The sequence below is a fragment of the Phasianus colchicus genome, chromosome 8, assembly GCF_987193195.1.
Source record: "Phasianus colchicus chromosome 8, bPhaCol1.hap1.1, whole genome shotgun sequence".
In the NCBI taxonomy this organism is placed as follows: domain Eukaryota; kingdom Metazoa; phylum Chordata; class Aves; order Galliformes; family Phasianidae; genus Phasianus; species Phasianus colchicus.
This window is the reverse complement of record NC_143443.1, coordinates 21,226,312-21,249,480: the sequence shown is the minus strand read 5'-3', so window position 1 is coordinate 21,249,480 and position 23,169 is coordinate 21,226,312. Positions and strand designations below refer to the sequence as shown.

General features: G+C 34.9%; 1 protein-coding gene across 8 annotated transcripts in view; it reads right to left on the bottom strand.

Moving 5' to 3' along the window:
• Positions 1 to 23,169, bottom strand: part of IDE (insulin degrading enzyme) — a 55,809-nt gene that overhangs the window by 20,661 nt on the left and 11,979 nt on the right. For 7 of the 8 annotated variants that reach the window (XM_031597729.2, XM_031597730.2, XM_031597727.2 and 4 more), the window contains exons 5-14: positions 21,815 to 21,937; positions 18,938 to 19,050; positions 18,397 to 18,559; positions 17,671 to 17,763; positions 17,054 to 17,145; positions 16,358 to 16,438; positions 14,161 to 14,264; positions 6,644 to 6,746; positions 5,532 to 5,654; positions 3,323 to 3,405 (exon numbers count right to left, since the gene is read on the bottom strand). In XM_031597729.2, the coding sequence (XP_031453589.1) occupies positions 3,323 to 3,405; positions 5,532 to 5,654; positions 6,644 to 6,746; positions 14,161 to 14,264; positions 16,358 to 16,438; positions 17,054 to 17,145; positions 17,671 to 17,763; positions 18,397 to 18,559; positions 18,938 to 19,050; positions 21,815 to 21,937 (1,078 nt within the window). Of the gene's footprint in view, positions 1 to 3,322; positions 3,406 to 4,698; positions 4,718 to 5,531; positions 5,655 to 6,643; positions 6,747 to 14,160; positions 14,265 to 16,357; positions 16,439 to 17,053; positions 17,146 to 17,670; positions 17,764 to 18,396; positions 18,560 to 18,937; positions 19,051 to 21,814; positions 21,938 to 23,169 lie in introns of those variants that run through there. The other variant, XM_090145255.1, reaches the window with a different exon arrangement.

The window sequence follows — 23,169 nt, the reverse complement described above, 5'->3', positions numbered from 1 at the left end:
AGTGTTGAAAGTAAAACATGCAGTTTAAAATTACTTCTCATTTTCTTTTGGCCCTTTCAAGTTTGATCTGAAGGAAGCAATATTTACTGCAAATATGCTGAGGGATCCCGTCATGAAGGTTTCCTATTTTGAAGCCAAATATGAATACGCCTGAAAATAACTGCTTAGCTCACTTACAGTCTCAGTGATGCTAAATACCTTAAAGATTCCAGAAATATTCCTTTACTTGTGCTGATAAATCAAGATACATTATATTTATTTTGCTGCATGTCAGAACTCATCACGAGTAAAATAAACACAACCTGAATGAATTTTTTTAACAGATCACAATGAAAACCTAAATACCAAACATTAATTTGATTAATGCTTTTAATATTAACATTTTTATCAGAAAATAAACCAGTTATTACAGAAATTAAGACATTAGCAATTCACAGTACATGTGAACCTCAACTCAGGAAAGAAGTTTTGCATACCCACTTTTACATCACAGTAACCATTTGTGATATCTTGTTAATATCAACACCTGTACAAACTCTACTTTTGGCTCGGTGGAACCTGATCACATACACTACTGTCACAAAGTTCTCAAAAAGAAATGCAACTCAAAGACTCAAGCCATATTTCAACAGTACTGATGTTTGTTAAATACCTGAGTTGTTTAAAGATTTGCAAAGTCAATACCCAACTTATTTGTTGGGTATTTGTTCCTAAAGCTTCTTAAGTACACGTAAATGCATTACCAAGTTCCCAAAAATAACCTGCAGTATCGAAGACCAATTGCTATCAGGACTGGGTATTTGACAGCGTTCACCAGTATTAACAAAATAAAGCAAAGACAGATCACATCACCAGCACTGCACCTCCTGATAACTTTAAGATGCAGGCTATGCTGTTTTCTTAATACTGCGTTAATTATTCTGGGTTGGGCTTCAATAACTGAAGTAAATGTTACTAGAAGAACAGGACTCTGCTATTTGCTTTCTCCGTAAAATAAGTTTTCCAAACTGAGCAATTTTTTTATGCCCAGTGATGCAAATCCAATTAATACAGATGTTTTGTTTTTGTTTTTTTTTAATTAAGACTGAATTCAAAGCAGGATGTAGGACAGTCCTATCTTATATCCCCCTATGAACTCATTATATTCTTTTCTATTAGTTGGCAATGGTCAACAGGGAATTTCAAAAATAATGAAGACTACTAAATAGTTGTTGAGTGAAAAATAACATAAAACAATTATAAGAACACTGTTCTGGTAGTTGTTTCTTCATTACTGATAACTTTGTAAATAAATGCTTATTCTTAGTCTTTTTTTTTTTTTTTTTTTTTTTACTGGATTTGAGGAAGAAAAAAACACAATCATAGATTGATTGAAAAAATCTTAAATCATTTTCCTGTTTCAGCAAGCTGCATGTGTCATAACCAGTGCCAACAGTGAAGTGTTGATAGAAGGTCATCTTATGAGCTATTGTTTTTAATCAAAGGCACTCAAATTACTTAAAATGTTTTTTAAACTGGAAGATAGCACATATGCTTAAATAGGTCAAATATAATTAGCATTGTATTTTAACATCCATCTCTCTAAAACATGAGAAATGATGTGCAGGGGTTATAACCTGTAGAAGGTTTAGAAGCAATTGCACAAAACATTTTGCATCCTTGTTTTGCATCTTTGTAAAAAGAGGTACTCGTTGAGTTCTCAAGTCATAATTCATATGAAAGCAAAAGTTTTTTATTCTCCTTTTAAGCTGGACAGTAATTCCCATGTTGGAGAATTTCACTGTTTTGTTTCTTAATACAAGCCTTGCACAGTGCCCCTACCTTAGGATTTTCAGTTTTCAAACTTGGCAACTTCAAGAGATTCATATATTCAGACAGTCCCTAATGGATTTATACATTTGAGGGAGAAGTCACCCTCATCAACTTCATCTTTAAAAAGTCTACACAGCAGATATTGCTGGAACATGCAAGTCAGGAATTCTTCCAACGATCTGCGCTGATCAGGGCTGACAGGCAGTAGAAATCTCCCTCATTTTTCCTACCCTACTGAAGTAGTGTGTGGTGTGAGACAAAAGTACAAGTCTGACTGGGAAAAGCTGTCACCATACTGTGCATATGTGCACATACTTATACCCTTGCGTGCTCTACATAAAATTTGTTACTATCTTTTAATCTGCCAAAAACTGCTTTAGAAATTGAATCCTTCACAGCTCATTTGAAATTTGTTAAAATGTATATAAACTCAGCCTCCATCAATAAAAACCTATTGGGATTTTAGCCACACACAGTCCAGTGGAAATCCACTGGGTGTGAACAGAAGTGGAAAATTATTGTATTTGTTGTTCCCTGAATAAGATACAAGCAGACACCATTTTGATCTTTCATGTCCTGACACATCAAAGTCAAAACAATCAAAATGTTTGTGCTGTAGTTTCTAAAGTAAAATGAAAGAGGAAATTCCTACACAACCCATTTTTCCTAGCACTAGTTCTGACACTCTGAAAAAACCCTCAGTATAAAATTCTGCCAAGGTCATGTAGGGGAAAAAAATAATAATAATAATTGGGATCACTCAGAACAAGGACTCAACAGCTCATCTATGAGAATCAATCAGAGCCCATATAGTAGCAGCTCCAGCAATATCAGTAACCTGGCCAAAGGAAGACATCCTGAAATTATTTTCACTTTCTAAAATCCAACACAGAAATTACTACACCCTGAGGACAGCAGTGAACTTGCACATTAAATTCAAAAGTTAGAAATTATTACTCCCAACAATCCAGAGCACTGAGAAGTTATGTTGTTCTCACGTTAATTAAAAAAAAAAAAGAGTAATGCAAGACCAGAATTAACATTACAGCACTCGATCATGCATGCTGAAGTAAGAATCACGCATTCATTGATAATGCAGAGGTGTTCATCCAAACAAATACTTATTGATGCAAATTAAACAAAATCCAACAATTATAAACTTTATGCAAGTGGATACAAATTGGAATATTAATATCAGAATAACATTTTAGAAAGAAAATTATCTTAGAACATTTCTCATTCAGCCATCAGTGCAAAAAACAACCACACCCATTCTTAAAAAGTTGTATTGCAAAACTCCATGCAGGAGCAGACACACTTTAGGTATAGCAAACAAAATTTCTTTTCATGATCCTTTCTGCTGTCTCACTCTCACTGCACAATACACCAGATAAAGACAACCACTTTAGAGCCACAGTACATGGAACAGTTTTTATCACAGAAATGCAGACTCACAACAAACAAGATATTTTCTGAGATAAGTTTTTGTTAATTATTTAACATTGCATACCTGAAAAACTCAAAGTTGAGACAAGCCTTTGGCAAAAAAAATTTGTCATCTTGCTTGAACCACAGTTTGCTCATAGCAGTGTCCTGTGTCAAGAGAAGAAGTTAAGTCACCTAAGTTCTAACTGTAATACATGTAATAATTTTTTAAAAAGTCAATTAGTTCAAATGTTAGTGTTGTCTCCTTAAATTCACATTTTTTCTATGTCAGTTGGCATATACATCCATCACTTCTTATTAAGGCTATCTTCTTAACCATAAAGCACTTCCACATGCAGTTACACAGCTGTAACATTGTAAACGAGCTTATGGTCATCTTGGGAACAATTGCTCCAGAGCACTAATGCTCAAACAGAACTAACTATCTGCTGCTGCAGACATTAAGATGTGCCATCATGGGGACAGCACCAAGGAGATGACAGCAGCACATTGATGCATGTTTTATACAAAGGGTATAATCGTATATTTAATGCTCTTAGTAAAAGTGATTAATTCACAGCACATTGCTTTAAAGTAGCAATTGTAATAAAAAAAGCAATGTATTTTAAAGAGTAGTTAAACTAGATGGAAATTAGAAGATCTATCACCAAAAACATTTAGAGAAATCTCCCAGCAGAAAAAAAGAATCAGAACCACCTCCCCTATTCCTTTTTTCTTCCACAAACATTATGAAATAAATACATTGTCTGTTCTAACTTCATCTCCCTAACATCTTTTCTATTATTGCCACAAGTGAGAACTAGAACTCTTTTTTTTTTTTTTTTTTTTTTTATGTATAAAAATATTTCTCTCTCTCATATTTTTGAGCAGGTGTTCTTTGCTTCTCAGGTATGGTATTTTCTATGCCATGGTATTTTCCTTCTCCTTTCTACTTCAACGAACTAAGTCCTGAACCTTACAGCACAGCACATAATATTCTACTCATACTAAGCTGCAAGATTACAGCTTATCTTTCTGACAAATATTTTTTCTATTAAATGACTATTACTCTATTACACAATTTAGGACACATATTACACAAACTGACTACAGTGCTGGAGACTTGATGCAATAGCGTATCTCTGCTGATCCAGTCCTTGCAATGATTTGCTATGGGGTCAGACAAATGCCAGGGCCCACAGAAGGAAAACAGCACAGACATAAAGCTGGTGACAAAATAAAAGAGATGTAGGCAAAATATATGAGATAGCTATTTTATCAAGTACAAAAGGTTAAAAACACTCCCCCTCAAAAAGTATTTTAAAGGCAAAGGAAAAACCAATAGCAAATTCATTTCTAAAGTAATGAAAGCAAAGCTTTTGTGCAAATCAATTGCCTAGTTGCTACAGAGACACTGAAGGACCATCAAGTTTCTGTAGCAAACCAATTAGTGCTACTTACTAGAGCTGTAGTATTTGTCCCTGCTGAGGTTTAGGGTTTCAGTTCAGGAAGAACATTAACATAAACTCAAAGTCCTCCTCTGTTAATAATAGTGCTTCAAGCATATGCCTAAAGTGCCCTGTGCAGAACAAATACGTTTTCCTGAAGGATGTCTTTGCACTAAAGTAGACTTATATTAATCTAATGTGCATAAAAGTGTTTCTGAATTAATTTAGTATTCAAGCTGAAGCACGAAACATAACTGAAGAGGCTTTTCCTATTTATCCTCCAACTAAGCCCAGAGCAGAGATGAGCATTATTAGCAAAGACAAGTACATGCCAGTATCTTGAAGTAGTTCTTAATTTTTCAAATACTGAGATTTGCTAGACAAATTGAGATTATTAAACGATGCTTCCAGGAGACTGGAGAGTGATATTTGTTTATGTTTACATCTCTCTGTGCAATTGCAAGCTTTCCTCATGCACAGTTACAAACCAATAGCCTTGTCTGCATTCTCAATTTACTGAACGCTGCTCAAAAAATACAAGATGGGCAGTCAACCTTCTGCTGGATAAACAGTTTTAATACTATTTCTATTAACTTTTAACACACTTTCAAAAGGACAAAAGAATTCAAGTTGCTTGTAGATTCATTTTCATAGGAACCCAAGTAGCCATAATCCAAAGTTTAGTATGAAAGGACTTTCTACTGTCTAGCAATACCTGGAAGATTTCTATCTTTTAAATTATGTTCTGGAATATGATATGACCTCTATTTTAAAAACACACTGCAAACTTAACTGCTAACTTCCCTGAAGTTTAGCAAGCAAAAAGAAAAGATACAGATGCCTTACCTTGACAAGGGCAGGGTATTGAGTTGCATCTTTTTCCAATGGTAAAATCTCAAAGTTAGTAGGAATGAACTCATTCTTCATCGGAAGCTTGAATTTCCCATTCAAGTCAGCATTTTGCCATTTCTAGACAAACAGTAAGAATGATGAGGCTAAGAAGAATTTCTGATTAAATAACATATATAACATACATATATACTATATGTATGCATACATGTATTACATACTTATTGCTTTTCTGCTGTAACAGAAGACACTGGAATACATTCCACTAGCTTGTGTGTAAATTCTAGCAAGGTAACAGGAAAAAACAAAAATCTGGGGAACCAGGTAGGCTATCAGTAGGATGAAGAGCTCAGCAGGAGGGTGACAAAAGAAAAGAATATTTTTTTAAAGTTTCTAGTAGAAGGGGTCTGTGTCTCACCTTTTCTGTTACTACTAAGTGAAGGCATCACACTAAATGCATAAGCAAAAAACTTTAAATCAAGTACATAGGAATGATCAACCTAAACGAAGTGACATGTTCCCAAGCAGGGTCTGTTCAAAGCGTGTTAGGCAGGTCCAGTATAGCTTTAGAGCAAACTTAGTCCTCTCTTTCAGAAGAAGTAGCAATCAATAACAAGACTCAAGAAGGACTTGCTCACCTTCATTTCTAGAGCTTTGATTTTTATAAGTTCAATTAATATGCTCATTTTGTAAGTTGCAAAGATCAATTTCAGAAACACAGTTACATGTAACAGTTATAAAAACATTCCTTTCTTGATAGAATAGTTCATCAATATTTAATAGAGATCCAGAGATGTAAGCACGGTTATTAAAATTTAGAAGTAGCCACTGCATATTACGGACTTTTCATAGAAAAACTGTGTAACATTCTCCACTTTAAAATGTTATATGACTTAAGACCATTAAAATGAGTATGTTCAACATAAGAAATTTAAATGTAAAGAGCAACATAAGATCCTCAGTTAAACAGACTGATTGCATATTTTTTGTACTATACACAGAGCAGATTTCAGGTTTTTTTTTTCCTTCCCCTAAAGTGAAAAGTAGACTAAGATTTACCACTGTCTTTCACTTGGACATAGTGGAATACATTAAATATTTTAACATGCCTTAATAACTTCATCAGAAATTGCTTCTTGCTTGTATTGCGTTCCATACCAGTCTTCAGTTCGATCAGTTTTTCCTTCAAAAGACTTGGACACTATTGCAACTCTAAAAACAAAAAGACAAAGCACTTTGACATGAATGTGTCTGGGAAAAACTGAGAAATTATTCAGAGCACTATTTATGTTCCATCATTAGAATGCATTTATTTATGGAAATGGCCCCTGGACAATTACAGGACAATTTAGATAGCGATGATAAATACACTGAACTACACACTATAGCTATCAGCATAATCTAATTTTACCATTTTTTCTTCAAGCGTTACAACCTAGAGTTCTACACGACTGCTGTAATCTGTTCAGTTTCTTAGGCTTTTTCCTTGTTCCAGGAAACAAGGAAAATAGTTCCTGAGACCTTCTACAGAAAGAATGAAGTGACTGATGGTGTTTTTCATACCGCCTATATCAAAACTCAGGTAAGTGAAACACTTGACTATAGAAATTTTATTCCAGATCCAGGATTTTATATTATATTATTGTAGTTCCCGTTCATATTCTGATTAAGTTGCTATTTTCCTTCATTTTGTATCATTCTCATTTTAAATTGACATCTGTTTTGTTTGTTTATGAAGATGAAGTCAACATATTCCACAATCAATACTACAGGATTACACTGTTAGAAACCCAGAGGAAAAAAAAATGTAAGATTACAAATCCAGAATAAAGAAAACCAGAAACAGACAGATATTTTTTCTATAGATTCAGAACAGGTACCAAGCAATGATACGCTCCTTGAATTCTTTTAAGCCTACCTATAACAACATGAAAGAGTACTCAACAGAAATACATAGAATTCTTTACGTATTTTTTTTTAACTGATAGTTCTTTTAACTGGTTGAAAGGCTGCAGACAGAGGGTGGTCATCAATGGCTCTATGTCCAAGTGGAGGCCGGTAACAAGCAGCATCCCCCAGGGGTCTGTCTTGGGACCAGTGCTCTTAAACATCTTTATCAGTGACATCAATGATGGAATTGAGTGCATCCTCAGCAAGTTTGCTGATGACACCAAGCTGAGTGGTGTAGTTGACAAGGTTGAAGGAAGGGATGCCATTCAGAGGGACCTCGAGAGGCTAGAAAGGTGGGCCCGGGTGAACCTGATGAGGTTCAACATGGCAAAGTGCAGAGTTTTGCACTTGAGCCGGAGGAATCCCAGGCATCCATACAGACTGGAAGGAGCGGTCCTTGAGAGCAGCCCTGTGGAGAAGGACCTGGGGGTCTTGGTAGACAAAAAACTTAACATGAGCCAGCAGTGTGCCCCTGCAGCTCAGAAGGCAAATGCTATTCTGGGCCCCATCAAAAGAGGGGTGGCCAGCAGGGACAGGGAGGTGATTGTTCCCCTCTACTCTGCTCTTGTGAGGCCCCATCTGGAGTACTGCGTCCAAATGTGGAGCCCCCAGTTCAAAAAAGACAGAGAGCTGTTGGAGAGGGTCCAGAGGAGGACCACAAAGATGATCGGGGGACTGGAGCACCTCCCCTGTGAAGACAGGCTGAGGGAGCTGGGCTTGTTCAGCCTGGAGAAAAGAAGGCTGCAGGGTGACCTCACTGCAGTATTTCAATACTTAAAGGGAGCCTACAAACAGGAGGGGAATCACCTCCTTAAAGGATAGATAACTGCAGGACAAGGGGAAATGGTTTTAAGTTGAGGGAGGGGAGATTTAGGTTGGACATCACAGGGGGAAATTCTTTACAGAGAGAGTGGTGAGGTACTGGAACAGGCTGCCCAGAGAGGTGGATGCCCCATCCCCAGAAGTGTTCAAGGCCAGGTTGGATGGGGCCCTGGGCAGCCTGGTCTAGCATTAAATGGGGAGGTTGGTGGCCCTTCATGTGGCAGGGGGGTTGGAGATTCATGATCCTTGAGGTCCCTTCCAACCCTGGCCATTCTGTGATTCTGTGATTACCTCCCACATACATTTGGTGATCACTGAATGCTGGATCGCACAGTAACAAACTTTGTCAAATGTTGTGCAGATAGCTAAAACACATTAAAGTGTCAAAACATATACAACCCAAGTGTTCTTCAATAGGACAGTATTCACAGGCTAGGAACATTCTGTTGTGTATTTTTAACAAGTAAGGTAAAGAGAGGCAGAAATCAAACAGGCATGTGGACATATCTCAAACTATAGTACTTAACTTTAAAAATATTCTACTGGAGAATACCTCTGGGATCAATTTTGCAATACACTGAAAAGTTTAAATACATGGAATATTAATACTGTAAATATCCTTTATCCTATCCTATCTCCTTATTCCTCCTTATTTATCTAATGCATATACGTAAATGGCTAAATGATCCAACAAGGTTGAAGAATTGTATTAAGTTCAAGATTCCTCCATTAGCATGATTTTCAAATTACTGTAACTTAACCTGTACTTTACATTTCAAGCAGCAGGATGGCAGCAGGATAAAAAAGCCACTAGACAATAGCTAGTATTAGATGCATTTAAATGAGAAATGCATCTCAGAATGACGTGGAATTTAAAAACATTCTCTAGCAATAGATCTGAACTGAACTGAAGCAGGACTTGCACTGCTTGTTTTGAAACAGACACACTAAACAGCAGTAATCAAATCTCATGTTTCAGTGATACAGATAATTACCTCAGAGTAGCCACATGATTAGCATGAGTATGTGAACAGACACAAATACAGAATATCCCCTGCTTTTCTTCAACGGCGCTGAGATGTCCAAACCTGGACATTCATCTTAGAAAGATATATTTCATCTCTCATTGTAAACAGCAATAGAATTGGTTAACATTTTATTGCGACTTCACATAATGACAATTTCCAAAGTGTTTGCATGTTATAACTATTTTTTCTTTTACTCTTTCATAAACACTCAGCAAAGAGCTAAGCACTTCAGTTCCAGAGAATATTTACTCTTGCAGAATAGCAGACACCATCTCAGTGAACAAGGCAAAATCCATTACAGAGATTGGTGTTTACATAAAAATGAGCCATAGGAATATTCTCTGTTCTGCATTTTAACTTGGACAGCTGGTGAGCAAGAGCTCTAGTCCATATAGATGAAGTTGCTAAGAGACTGTAAAAAAAACATAACATCCATTAAAATTTCAGAGCTACCTACCAGGCCTTTTCTCCCATCCTAAAATACAAACAAAGTCTTAAGCTAAAAGATTATCCTGATAAAATTCCAATAACGATGTGGACTGAGCAGCTAGACAGAGGTGTGCCACAATACACAAACGTCTTTTATGCTACTGCTTGATCATCAGTATTCTGGAGAAGGGTAAGAGGGAGGAATGTAGGAACAATATAAGAACCCATACAGTTGCTGCATTAAAGAGCTAAGAATAGTTCTACCTGGTCAACATATAGAAAATGAAATTGTAGCAGTAAGCTTTGTCAGTAGTGCTGCTTCATGGGATCCTCCTGCCCTCCCTATACCTTGAGGCACCATTGGAATAAATAGTTACATTTTGAACTCTCCCTCAAAAAAAAAAAAAAAGCCCATAGCCACATAAAACAAACATAAAAGCATTTGACGTGCTTGTAACTCAACCTAAACCAAGCACCTACAGCGAGAAACAGCAGGACAGAAAAAGGGGAGAAAGAAGCACCACACGTAGAAATACAACGCTGTACAGTTATTTAAACGTATCATGTGCATCTTTGAAGTTCCTAATCACTCCTTTTCATTCCTATGATGTGACGAAGCGTTGAACAATGAACATCACATGGTTTAAGACAGTGCTGAAGTTCACCAGAAATGTAAAATAGGCAACCTTTAGATTAAGTATGTTATAAGCAGTTCATAATAAACAAGTGCAATCAGAACTGTGAGCCACTCACGAAAAAGGAATGCACTTGAATCTACAACACAATTTCCTTCTCTGTGTACTTCCTTGAGCATGCAATCTGTTGAAGTTCACAGTTACTCAGTCAGGTGCTGTCTCTCTACAAACACAATAGTTTGTGATGGGACACAACACATTATGATTTTCAAAATGTTTCATCAAACTCAATGCAAACAAACAAACAACCATGACACATACACAATATTTCTAATTTGTTTCAGCATAGTTCCTGATATTCATCCCTGAAGATAAACAACTGCTCGTTCACTGTGAAATTCAGTCCCCTAGAAATTTCTCTATCAACGTTTTTGGCGTTCATTTTCTTTGCTCTAAGATTCTGCTAATGCTGCTCTTCAGATATCAAGAAAAAGATACCATGTATAATCCAGAGGAAAAGTTCTTTAGTTGCTTAACCTGATGAGTCACTAACTTCTTAACTTTTAATAAGAGCATTTATATTGCAGATGATGAGGAAAAAATGTATTGGAAACAACAGGAAAATTATCCTTTTCAGCTAAGATTGTGACACATGTCTTATCTTCACAGATGGCTGGCAAAACCCAACGCAGTTTGAACAAGTAAAAAATTATACTTGGTTCTTAAAAAGGTTTCTCTCTTGGGGAAATTAAGCTACTAAATGCATCAAGTAGTGTGTGGGGGCAGGAGGAGAATATAAAAATTTCCTGTTATGGCTCAATCAAACAGAAGAGCATATGGATACTTGCTACCATCTGTGAGTATGGTTATCTTTCCACACTTTTTAAAAACTCAACTTGTTAAGAAAATAACATGGTCAAAAATCTAAACTTTATTTTCTTTCAAAAGGATTGAACAGCAGTCTCTGTGAACACAGCTACCCCAATATAGATATGCTAAGAAAAGTCCTTAATGCAGGTAAATTCCAAAAACGTTATGAAAAGCAAATAATAAATCCATGACATAAAGCAATGTGTCAAACCAAGGAAAACTTAACCACTGCAAGACAGTTTATACAAAGCAAAAATTCTAAAAACAAGAAGAATTCAAATTTGTGTGGAAATTCTGGTTAAGCTTTAAGAGTAGATGTATTACATATTCCCCACTACATAGTAAAAGCAGTCTTTGTATTACAGTAAGCCTTGGTATCTAATTTTCAGGAATTTGGATGAACATTCAAAATAAAAGTATTTGATACAACAGAAAAGGAAACCTGGATATTTCCTTTCAAGTTTTGCTTGTTCAAAATGCACTCTCTCGAAGTACTAAAGCTTCAGTTGTAGTATCCCACACACATTACACATAGATGCACACCCACATACAAAGATATTGGCACTTCTTTAAAGGGCATTAATTACTATGGCAACTGCTGTCACCGACACAGGCAGCTCCATTTATTTTATCATTTCCAGCAGACGCCTAGGAACAGCAGAACCCCATGGCATCTGCAAATACAGATGATAATTCAATTCTACTCTAGTTTATCTTATCTAGTTTATCTAATTTATCCAGTTTATTTTTTAAAAATAAACTAATTTGCAGCATAAACTAAATGAATACATGGGAATTTGTCATATATGAACGTGTGCCTCACTGTCCTACATATACACTTCAAAAATTGTATATGAAACACATTCAAAAAGACAAAAAAAAAATCACCTTTTTTTAAACGCATCTAGCTTCTAAAACATTGTAACAGGTGTTCAAGTACTGTAACACTAACATACAGAATCATAAGCAACATCATGTTGCAACAACTTATCAGAGCTAAACTAAAAGAAAAAAAAAAAAAACAAAAAAAAAGCTCCGAAGTGCTAGTATAGTTATGGCTCATGGATCCTTGATATGCTCTCTCCCTTTCTTGTCACTGGATTGCATTTAGTCACAAACATATATCAATTTATCCACATAACAAATTTAAATATGACAGAACAGACAACTGAGAAGCAATTAATTGATATTTTGTCTGTTTTACTCCAGGCATGACCTGACTTCTCTTTCCAATACTTAGATCCTTCTCTAAATGAGCAGAATTATTGAAATTTTATTTCCACAGCACTCAGTGCTACAGCAACTAATTTCATATTTTAAAATATCCCAAGAGACATTATTTTCATAGATTGCAAGCTGAGGAATAAAGAAATTTATGAGAATTTCATTTCAGATGCTTATTAAGACTTTTTTTTTTTAATATCATATGGCACCTTACATTTATCACACAACTTCCAACTGCACTGGTAGATCAAGCAAAGACATGTGGCACTGGCATCTTATTAAGGAGCTCTAGAGTATTTCTCTTCCTTAAGAATTGAAATAGAAGTTGTAAGGGGAAAAAAAGTAATATATTTGTATTTAAGTACACGTTTATAGAAAGCAGGGAAAAAAATAGCAAGATTTGCTTAACAAGTTTGTTTGCCTTTCATAGATTGTATCACAATTGGCATACGTTTTTCTGTTCAGTTTCTCCAAATTTGGTACCACTAGTTCTTCTGCTGTTCCATCTCAGTCTCCTTTTCTCACACCACTATGCAATGTCGTCATGATTCAGGACTCTCATTTTAATACCCCTGCTAAGCTTGACATATTTAGTCTTTTCTCATAAGTCCAGCTCTGCCTACTACACCCAGTTCCTACTCCCTTCTCATCTCTTCAGCAGACAGCCTTTCTTCTTCATCTTTCAATTAGATAACAGTCCTCAAGACCTACCAATAGCTCTGCTCAAATTACCCCATGATTTCCATTGCCACCTTTATTGTCCTAGGTTTCTCCTCTCAGTATTAACCATTTATTAACCTTCCTCCCTCTCAACTAACACTCCCTTTGTTAGCCTGCCTGATTTTTTTTCTGTGGTACTTCCAGATTCTTCCATTTGTAAATCATCTTTTGTCAAAATATGTGTTCCAGTGCACCCACTTCTCTCATCCGTGTCACACCACTCTTGTTCAGGTATTCAAACACACTAGGTACGTCTGTTCTTTATCAAGCCTCCCTTTTTCACTCTGCTTGGGTGATTACAGAAGGTCCTCCAAAGCACAGAAAAGAGAAGCTTCCTCCTTTCCTTTCAACACCTAATCTGACCATCTGCTGAGCCCTGGAATCAACACACTTAAACTACAAAGAAAGCGCACAGACAGCACGGTCACTTACATCAAAGGGATGTTCTGGAAGCCTGGGAGATTTTAGCAGCTAAAGATGCAGCTATTTCTACCCACATAATTGATTGTCTTGTAGAGGCTCTATTAGTCTGCACAAAGCCTGGGAACACACGCACAGTAGATAAAAGCCATCCTCTTAACAGATTTCCAGAAATAGGTCTAAATTATAAATATTGAAATATTATATTAAAAAATACCCTAGAATTTAAGTGATGCAGGTTAACTTCTACTAAGCTTTTTTGTCAGTAACAGTTGAGCTATTCTGAGTAATTATCTTCCTAAAAACAGTTTCAGTCTGAGGAAGGCATCCTGCATAGAAAAGACCAAAAGGATGGTTTTTTCAATGGGGAGCAGAAAGAAGGCTCATTAACACACAGAACAGCTGTCTCTTTTACAACCACATTTACTCTGGAGCTGCGAGAGACACCTAAGAACTTGTATTTCCATTAGTTCTTTGCCTTTCTTATAAGACTTGGGTTAAAATACAAGTTACTGCAATTTAACTTACCGAATGTTTTCTGGTCTCAGTTTATCCAATACCATCTCTATTAAATCAGGCCTGAATTCTTCAAGCAAATATTCAGCAGCCAATACTTCTTCTATAGGATAATACTAAAAAACAGAGAACAAACATATAGATGAATTAAAAACTAAGCATGAAAAAAAGAACAGTAATGTAAAACGTAAAGGACATTAAAACTGTAGCTTTAACCTTTATCAACTTCAAACTTTCAGAACAGGCGTGCACAGACCTCTTTAAATCCCTGTCTTAAAACTGAAGAAGATAGAGTATATTCTAATTATGCAGATTATATTTTTCCTATACTGTTAATTTTATATAATGCATATTACTAGTTTTCTCTCTTGAAATATTGCACGTTTCAATATAGAAAGTCACCTTTCTTTAAATACTGTTTTGAACTAACGTAAAAATAACGTGGTAAATGCTGACCTCTGGAGGATATTTTTAAAGATCGAAGAACACCAAATAATCAGTGTTTGGGAAAGCAAAACATAATGAAGCAAGCAAACAAAAAAGGGTCTTTTTCTTAGAATTTTCCCTAAGAATTCAAATTTTTATAATTTTAGAAGAGCATCTTTCAAATACCTAAAAGTACAATACACATTTACTCAATTTTAATTCTAGCAATAGAATTAAATGACAAGATTATCTCCAGACACTCCTCCTAATCTCAACCACTCTCTGATTACTTTTCAGAAAGTCTGTTTTATTTTGGGGACATTATGTTCTGACCTGAATTGACCTACATGCAACAATCAAATTCAAATGAAATCTTACAAAAGGATACAACTAAGAACATTTTAAAAAAATAAATAAATCCAAGAGTATAGCAAGCCAGGGAACAACTATCTGGAAAACATCAAGCTTAACAAGACAAACAGGAAATGTAATTCAACAGAAGAGTTTAGCAGTGACTCCTTATACAAGCACAACTGTTTTTTACATAGAACTTTTCTTTTTTTTTTTTTTGTAATCCTTTTGACAAACATATAACAACTTACGACATTGCATTTCCTTAGACTAACTTACATAGGTTCTCCAAGTTATGAAAAACACTTTGTATTTGTAAGCATAAGAAACCACCAAGCAATAGTCCTAGCTTGGTTACTTCGTAACGTAAACTTAGTAGAACCCAGAAGAAAGCAGAGCGAATTAGAATCAGAACAGTTATTTTTCAATTTGTGCTTAAGCAATTAATACCAGAATCAAAATTACCACTTGTACAGCAAAGCATTGCAAAAGATAAAAAATACTGTCCTGATTTGATGCTCCGATCTTTAGAATACTGCTGACAACTTCCTGACCTGATTTTTCCAACATATACAAACCACTGCAAGACTGTTTTAAAGACAGAAAAAGTTCGCTTCTTAAAGAGATTTTATGCATTTAGCAGAGCAAAATCAAGAAATGGCATCCCAAACAAGTGCTTTTTAAAATACCCATCTAAATGATAACAGCTGTTTAATGTTTTTAGTAAACAGAAAGACAATTCTAAAATAGAAGACTAATATTTTAGATGTTACAAATGAAAGCTATAGGAACATATACAGGAATTCCTGCAAAGAAACAAAAAAATGCCTCTCTGTATGTGTAGATATTAGATGTGCAATGGAGAATGGCTGCAATCTACAGAAGTTGTACAATGAGTTCTGCTGAACAGAAAACCAACTTATGTCAGCGCAAAAAGAAGGAAGTGAATTTTCTAAGATCCTTTCAGTACCAATACATAATAATGTTAAAAGAGTCAAACATTTTTAATTTGCTATCTTACCACTTCTGCTTACTGCTGTATTTCAACATTATTAGGTATAGAAGCATCTAGTATAGTACTTGGGTTTGCAATAAAATTTTATGTCTCTAGAGAACATTTAGCTGTCAGGTAGGCAGAGAATGACAAAGTACCTGTGTGTTAAGAAACACTGAAGCAAATCAAATAGCAACTCCAGTTGTAATATCACTTCTACCAGGTACAAAAGTATAAAATGGAAGAGTGTGAAGAAAATGTGACTCACTGAGTATCAATTGGAAGAGCTACGTGGCATATTAACTTCCGAAACTCAAGTACAAAGGACCTTTGCAAATGCCTGCATTAATTTGGGACGTGGTTAAACATACTGTTACACGATTAATATATTATCCAAAATACAAAATTTTTAAAAAACAAGCAAAAAATATCACTCACGTGCAACATTCCTCCAAGCTTGGATGTATAACCTCGTGGTCGTTCTTTATCTTTAAATCTGAAAGCCACAGCATTTAGATCCTAGGAAACGACATAAGGGTTGAAATATGTACAGTGAAATGCATTTTAAGAATAATTAAAGACTATTTTAAAGATTTTTTATAATAGTATTCAGTCTGAGACAGGCAGATCAAACAAGAGTTGCACAAAACTCATGAGCAATTTCAGACAGTCTCACAACATAAAGCATTATAAAACCTTATTTCCAAGAAGCTCTGTGCTGAAAAAGATAATGAGTAGCTTTTAAGTCACGTTCATAGTAAAAGATCTGTCCCCATAGCACATATATTTAGATCTCTTGATTATGGGAAAACATCCCAAATTTGATACAACCAATCTTGTTCCAGTGCAAAATACTTATAGACAAGGTAAGCTACTTCTTCCTCAACTTTCATTATGCCATAATGCAATGTTAACTCATAGCTCTGTAAGTGCATTTCACATTTATATTGAAGATGTATTCTCAGTGTATTTGCCATTTGTGTCATGTCACAGAAAACACACCTTTAAAATTATAAAACTTATTCATCATGCAATTAATAAGCCTATTTCCATACCAAGAGTTCTGATTCTATTTACCATCCAATAAATTGTAAAAACACTACCACTACTTATTTCAAGTAGCAATCACTGTACCTTGCACTCTTGGAAAACCCATTCTTGAGGTCCTTCTGTACGTAGTTTTTGAATATATTGAAACATGTGCAAAATAATATCTTCAACATGCACTGGAAAGAAAAAAAGCTTGCTTAATAAATGGCTCAATTCTACACACAAACAAAAGAATTATTATGAAAAGAAATAGGAAAGTTTGTATTTTTAATTACATCAAGATATTTGAGTACATGAACAATCCCCCGAAAAAGTTACTGTGATTGTTTACAGACATGAACTGTTTAGGTCCTGAGCTAATTCTGAGAACTGCTTTGAACATGCTGCGTAATAAAATTTCATAATATAATTTAATTTCACATACTATGAATAAGTAGCACACAAAGGTATTAACAGCTTTTATTCTAAAGTAGTTTACTTTAAAATACTTAATTAAATATTTCAATTGCACCCTCAAATAAGTTCACTTCTTACAGTGAAGATGAAGAGTGTTAACACAGTGACAGGATTTAATATATTAAAGTAACTGGTTATTCTGGGTTTATCTTTCAAGCTATAAATGTAATTAGTCTCTCTGGAAACAAAAACAAGTCCATCAGATCAGGACTAACATGGAATGCAGACATAGTGGCATCACTTACAAAGTCCTTCCTCCGTCAAGTCCACATTTATAATGAAAAACATGAAACCTCTAGCACCTTCCTTCTGTCCTCCAACAAGAGTATACACCCATCCTATGAAATCAAAGAGAAAATGTTTTGCATAAGCAATCCTGTGAAGATTTATACTTTCTCTGTATGCTTTGGCAACAATACTTTTTTTCTTCTTCTTTTTCTGGAAATCCTTGACTACTTTACATGTTCCCCTTGTTTATCTTAACACCTACAGCAAAAGAATAAGTTTAGCATCTGACCCATCTGATCTTGTGATGCAATAAGTTCAACATCAACTGATCACCAGGTAATTTATTTATGTTTGGAACATAGTAATATAATGAACAACATCAAGGTACACTCTTCTACTCCTCCAGACATAAGGGAGCTGACAGTAGCCTCTAAGTCAGTGACAGAACAGAGACAAAACAGTATTTCAAAGTCCATACATCTCTAAGCAGGGCTGAATGAAGCAGAGCACTAGAAATAGTAGCTTCCAAAGTCAGGGTGTTTGTTATCTATTCATTTTTATCCACCACAGAAACAAGAATGAAGTGGGTAAAAATGATTTACAACTCAAATTACTCAAATAGCTGAGGACTTCAAATTTTTTTAAAAAAAAAAAAGTTTCACATAAAATTGACCCGTTTATGGTAGGTCTTCAAAAAATGTACAATTGATTAATTTTTAATTCTTTACATTCAAATTACTTACCTTTGGCTTTAAGCTCTGACAGAAGACTCCCTGGGCCTTCATGCCCAATCAGATGACCAAGGTAATGGCCAGGATTTGATTTATAGTATTTCTGAAGGTCTGGTATAGGAAATGTGACATAAAGATTTCTGATGTCCTTAATAGGTACCACTTTGTAAAGTTGCTGAAGATAAAAAATAAAAAGGAGATCCATAAACAGACATTCACCCAATCTCATTTATTCATTTCAGTAGCAAATATCATGTCCCCTTATGTACATAACAACAACATTGGGTTGAAAGTAAAGGTATATAAGAACCACAGCAACATTTGAGCCATTCATTATGCAAACACACAGAATTAATTATCCCAACCTCTGCAGCCAAACATACATCTTTACTACAAACTGTTTTAAATACATTCATGGACAGGTAGGTGAAAATACAACGAAAGAAACACAGACGCTGATACAAAAGTAGTGAAGGATACAATGTACTACTGTAACATGAGAAGTATCACCTAAACAATACAAGCCCACCAAAAGATACAACTCTATACTGACCCTGAGATGTTCTTCTTGGAAAGGATGTTCTGGAAATTCTGGTATAGGGACATTTTTATTCTCTACTTCTGAAAATAACTTCACCACTAAGGAAGTCAGCTCATCCAAGGATTCTATAATAAAGAAACATTACAAAGCACTTAATCATTATCTGATGTTTCTATCTAATTTAAGATGTTCGATATTCTATAAGGAAGATATGGATTATACAGAGAAGTCATTCTTCAATTATTCTTCTTCAAAGTTATTCAATTCAGAAAGAAAATATGTAACACTTCAGTTTTGAAATATAATATGCTATAAGCACCATGATTATTAAAGGCTTCAACCATTATTCACATAAATCATGTTAAAAGGAAAAAACATAGTTAAAATAAACTGATGAATCTAAATCCAAGGTGGAACAGAAGAAGTAAATCAGATGTTAAGCATTAAAAAAAATAAACATTCCACAAAAGCCTAAGGAACATGGAATTACAGTTGTTAATTTTTCTGTATGTTTCAGCAGATTTGTCAAAACTTCATGGGTTTTTTTTAATCCTCAGCTTACCCTCCAGTGCTTCACATACACTAAGCCAGGGTCATATGTGCTCAGTGCCCCATAATTTCTTACACAAACCTGTGATGTGTTTAAATATTTCCACTTTTACATCCATTCTAGTTGCTGACTGGGACTGTACTACTCTCCAAAAATGGTAGAAAAACCATTTGTGGAAAGAGCATACTGTGCATGAATTCACCTAAAGACATCTACATAGATACAGATGAAACTCTACTCTCAAAATTGCTGTCTGTTTAAAAAATGCATTTTTGAGCACTTCTCAAAGTAAGAATAAGATCACTCGTTCTTCAACCTCAATCCTTAGAAGATCTTAGAAAGCAGTCATCTTGCCAGATTTAGAGAGTGGAATCTTCCTGCCCAACACAATGTGACAGAATACCACAGGGGAAAAACAACAACAAAAAACCAGCACAATCCAAAGTAGTCACTCACACAGATTTTTTGAACTGCACATAATTCTGGTAACGACCCATGTGGTTTGTTTTTTTTTCCTTCACATTGGAAAAAAAATATTGAAGAATGCACCTACAGTATGAGATAGCATTGGGCATTAGATTCAATAGATACTATTAAGGCTTTCTCTGGCTTAAAACCAACTCAGTAACACCAAAAAGAAATGCAGAAAGTTCCAGGTTTACTTCATTAGAACACCAGTCAAGGCTGAAGTGTGCATTTTTTCTGCGCTAAAATGAAAACCAGTTGCTTTCTCTCAATTTGTTACCCTGTTTAACTTGGCTACTGAAGACCAAGTTAATAAATTATTACTCCTAAAGAACTACTCTCAACTTTTTTTCCCCCTCTCCAAAGTTTATACACTTGCTTGTTAGTTAAAATAAATAAATAAATAGGAATACACTACTGCACTTAATTCTTAAGGGGAAATCTTCAAAAACATTTATATCAAAATTGCATTGCAAGGAGAACTTCTTCCTCTTCAGTCAACAAAGAATTTCACAGTAACATTTCTAGTTAATTGATTAGCTTCCTTAGCAATTAGTAAGTAAACAATTCAGATACATAAAACATATGAAGTCTGAACTCAAATTTTCCTACTGGAGTTTACGTAACACTTAACAAAAACCAAACATGGCACCTTCATACAATCAGAAAAGAACACAATCATTTAAGCTTCCCAGCTACAGCCATGGTTTTCTTTCAGGCAGATTTCTAGTTGCTAGGATGATTCTTACTGAAAAGGTAAGAATTTAAGAGTCTACGTGGGAACTGCTATACTGAAGTTGTTCCATGAATTTTGCTTTTGATTAGATTTCATTTTTGCAGGATGAATTTTAAAACAATCTCATATATTTTTAAACTCCATTTCATTATTTAAACTACAGCAAACTTATATTTACCAGTATTTACCAGAGATATTCTGACTCTCTCATCATTTTTCACTGAGGCACATTATACATACAAAGTGGAGGGAAAAATCTGAGAATTACTAGGCTGCACACAGCTCTGCAAATCCATCTACTTCAGAATGCACAACAGGGAGATCGCAGAGGACCTACAGTGAGCAACTTTTTTTTTTTTTTAAACATTGGAGCATTTCCAACTATTTGTTTATTTATCAATTAGAAGTTCTGCTACACTGACAGCAAGGTGTTTTCAACAAAAAAAATTTATGGAATTGTGTTAACAATGTTTGTTTTTTGCACCTTGATTTTTATGTGTGGAGCTCCCCATTATCAAAAAGAATTAAATCAAGAAGAAACTGGAACTTATCAATTTTCAATTCTGATTCTAGAGGAAGTCAAAAAAGAAAACAAAACAAAACAACAAAACATTTTGTAGGGTATAAAGCCTCCTGGAAAGCAATTGCATGATTCTGATGCTCGAACAAACAACTGAGTGAGAAAAGGAATGTTTCTTTTTAGGGAAAATAAATAAAGAGAAGTAAAGGCTTTTCATCTAAATGTTAGATTAAGTTTATCCTTTAACAGTGCAGAAATATTTAGAGTGGAAATATGTACAAACATCAAATACGATAACAGTATCAAAAGCCCTCCCAACATGTGAGGTGTCAGTCTTCAAAAAACAAGCATATGACAGCAACTGGTGATTCAATAACGGATTCAAAATTTTCTGCTTAGCTTTTGTATTGTAAGCTTATGAACACTTAAATTTACACACTGTGAGTTGCTTTGGAGATGTCACTAAACATAACATTATGTTTGGTCAGTCTGTACAAACTTAACTTTTTCCCCTTCTGTAGATTTTCAGATTTTGCTTTCCTCTTTATGAGCATAAACACATTTAAAGTCTTATGTGACAAACAACAAGAAGAACGAAAAACACTTTTGAGCTCTCACCTCTTCCTAAGACACAAATAGCCATTAAATTTGATGAATAGTAAGTAGAATGAAACTTCAATAACTCTTGTCTTACATCTATTCCTTCTTTGGTTGGTCTAGTTTCCAGAGTGAGTTTGTTCCCTGTAACATAAAATAGAATTTAGCAATAGAGCTTGTTGTATACTTTTGTACACACACAAAAAATTTTTATATAAATGTTTTTGTCTGGATTGACAGTCAATTTAAAAAATAATTACTGTGCATAACAAAGTATATTTGTTCTATATTGTAAAAATACAATAGTAGAAATTATTGTTGTAAACACTTCTGTTCTCTATGTGCATGTTCCTCAAGAATCTGAGAATGTTTCAGACTTCCAAATTAATAATTTAATTTGAATGGCTATTTCCAAGCAACACAAGTGAGTCCAGGCTTTAATTCAGAAGGAAAAGGCTCTTCTTTCACACAACTAGAGCAGGTTTTACTCCTGCATACACACACTTTCAGAGGAATCACTGTGTGAAATTACTTATGGCACAGCGTGACAAAAATTATAGCCTAATATTTTAATAAAAAAAATAAAATGATTATTAATTTCATAACATTGGTTTGTAAATTGTGACTGTTCAGCTTATTAGATCTTACAGATCTGGGCCTAAAGACAACAGAAACACAGAAGTTAGAAGAGAGCCCGTGAATCAATTGAAAGGACAAATTAAAATAAAACATCTAAAACTTCAGCTTAATAACTGTTCTATTAAGAGTACTAGTATAAATTAAGAGCCAACAGTCAGAAGACAGCTTGTAGAGGTAGGAAAATGGACAATACAAAAGTCCGGGAAAGAACAAGACACTGTTGAGGAATTACTCAGTGATGGATAAAGAGTACCTATGGACAAAGGAACAAATAAACTTAGTATTAAAGTACAATTGTTTCTTTGGATAGACAGAGTAACATAAAGTTCACTATCAAAACAGGCTCTGCAGCAAAAAGCTGTGATCTAAAGCATCAAATGGGGTCATTCCTATATTCTGCTAGACTGGCTAACAACTCAGCTAGCCAACAGGAAACAATAAGGATATCAACTGCAGTTGTCATGAAAACTGCATCACAGCTGGCAACCCTGAGGAAATAAAAACCAAAGTCAGGCACTAATTCTGCTGAGTCAGATTTACACGAAGGCTGTGCTCTGCTGAATATGAGCAAACCTCAAGTATTCTCCCCCTATGCAAACATTTCATTTGTCAGCTAAAAAAATCTTCCTAAACCATAGAGAAATATTTCTGCAATGTCCACTAGTATTTTCTTAAAGCTGCATAGAAATGAATAATAGTAATCTCTTCAGTAAAAGCAAAAACTATTTGCTGATTCA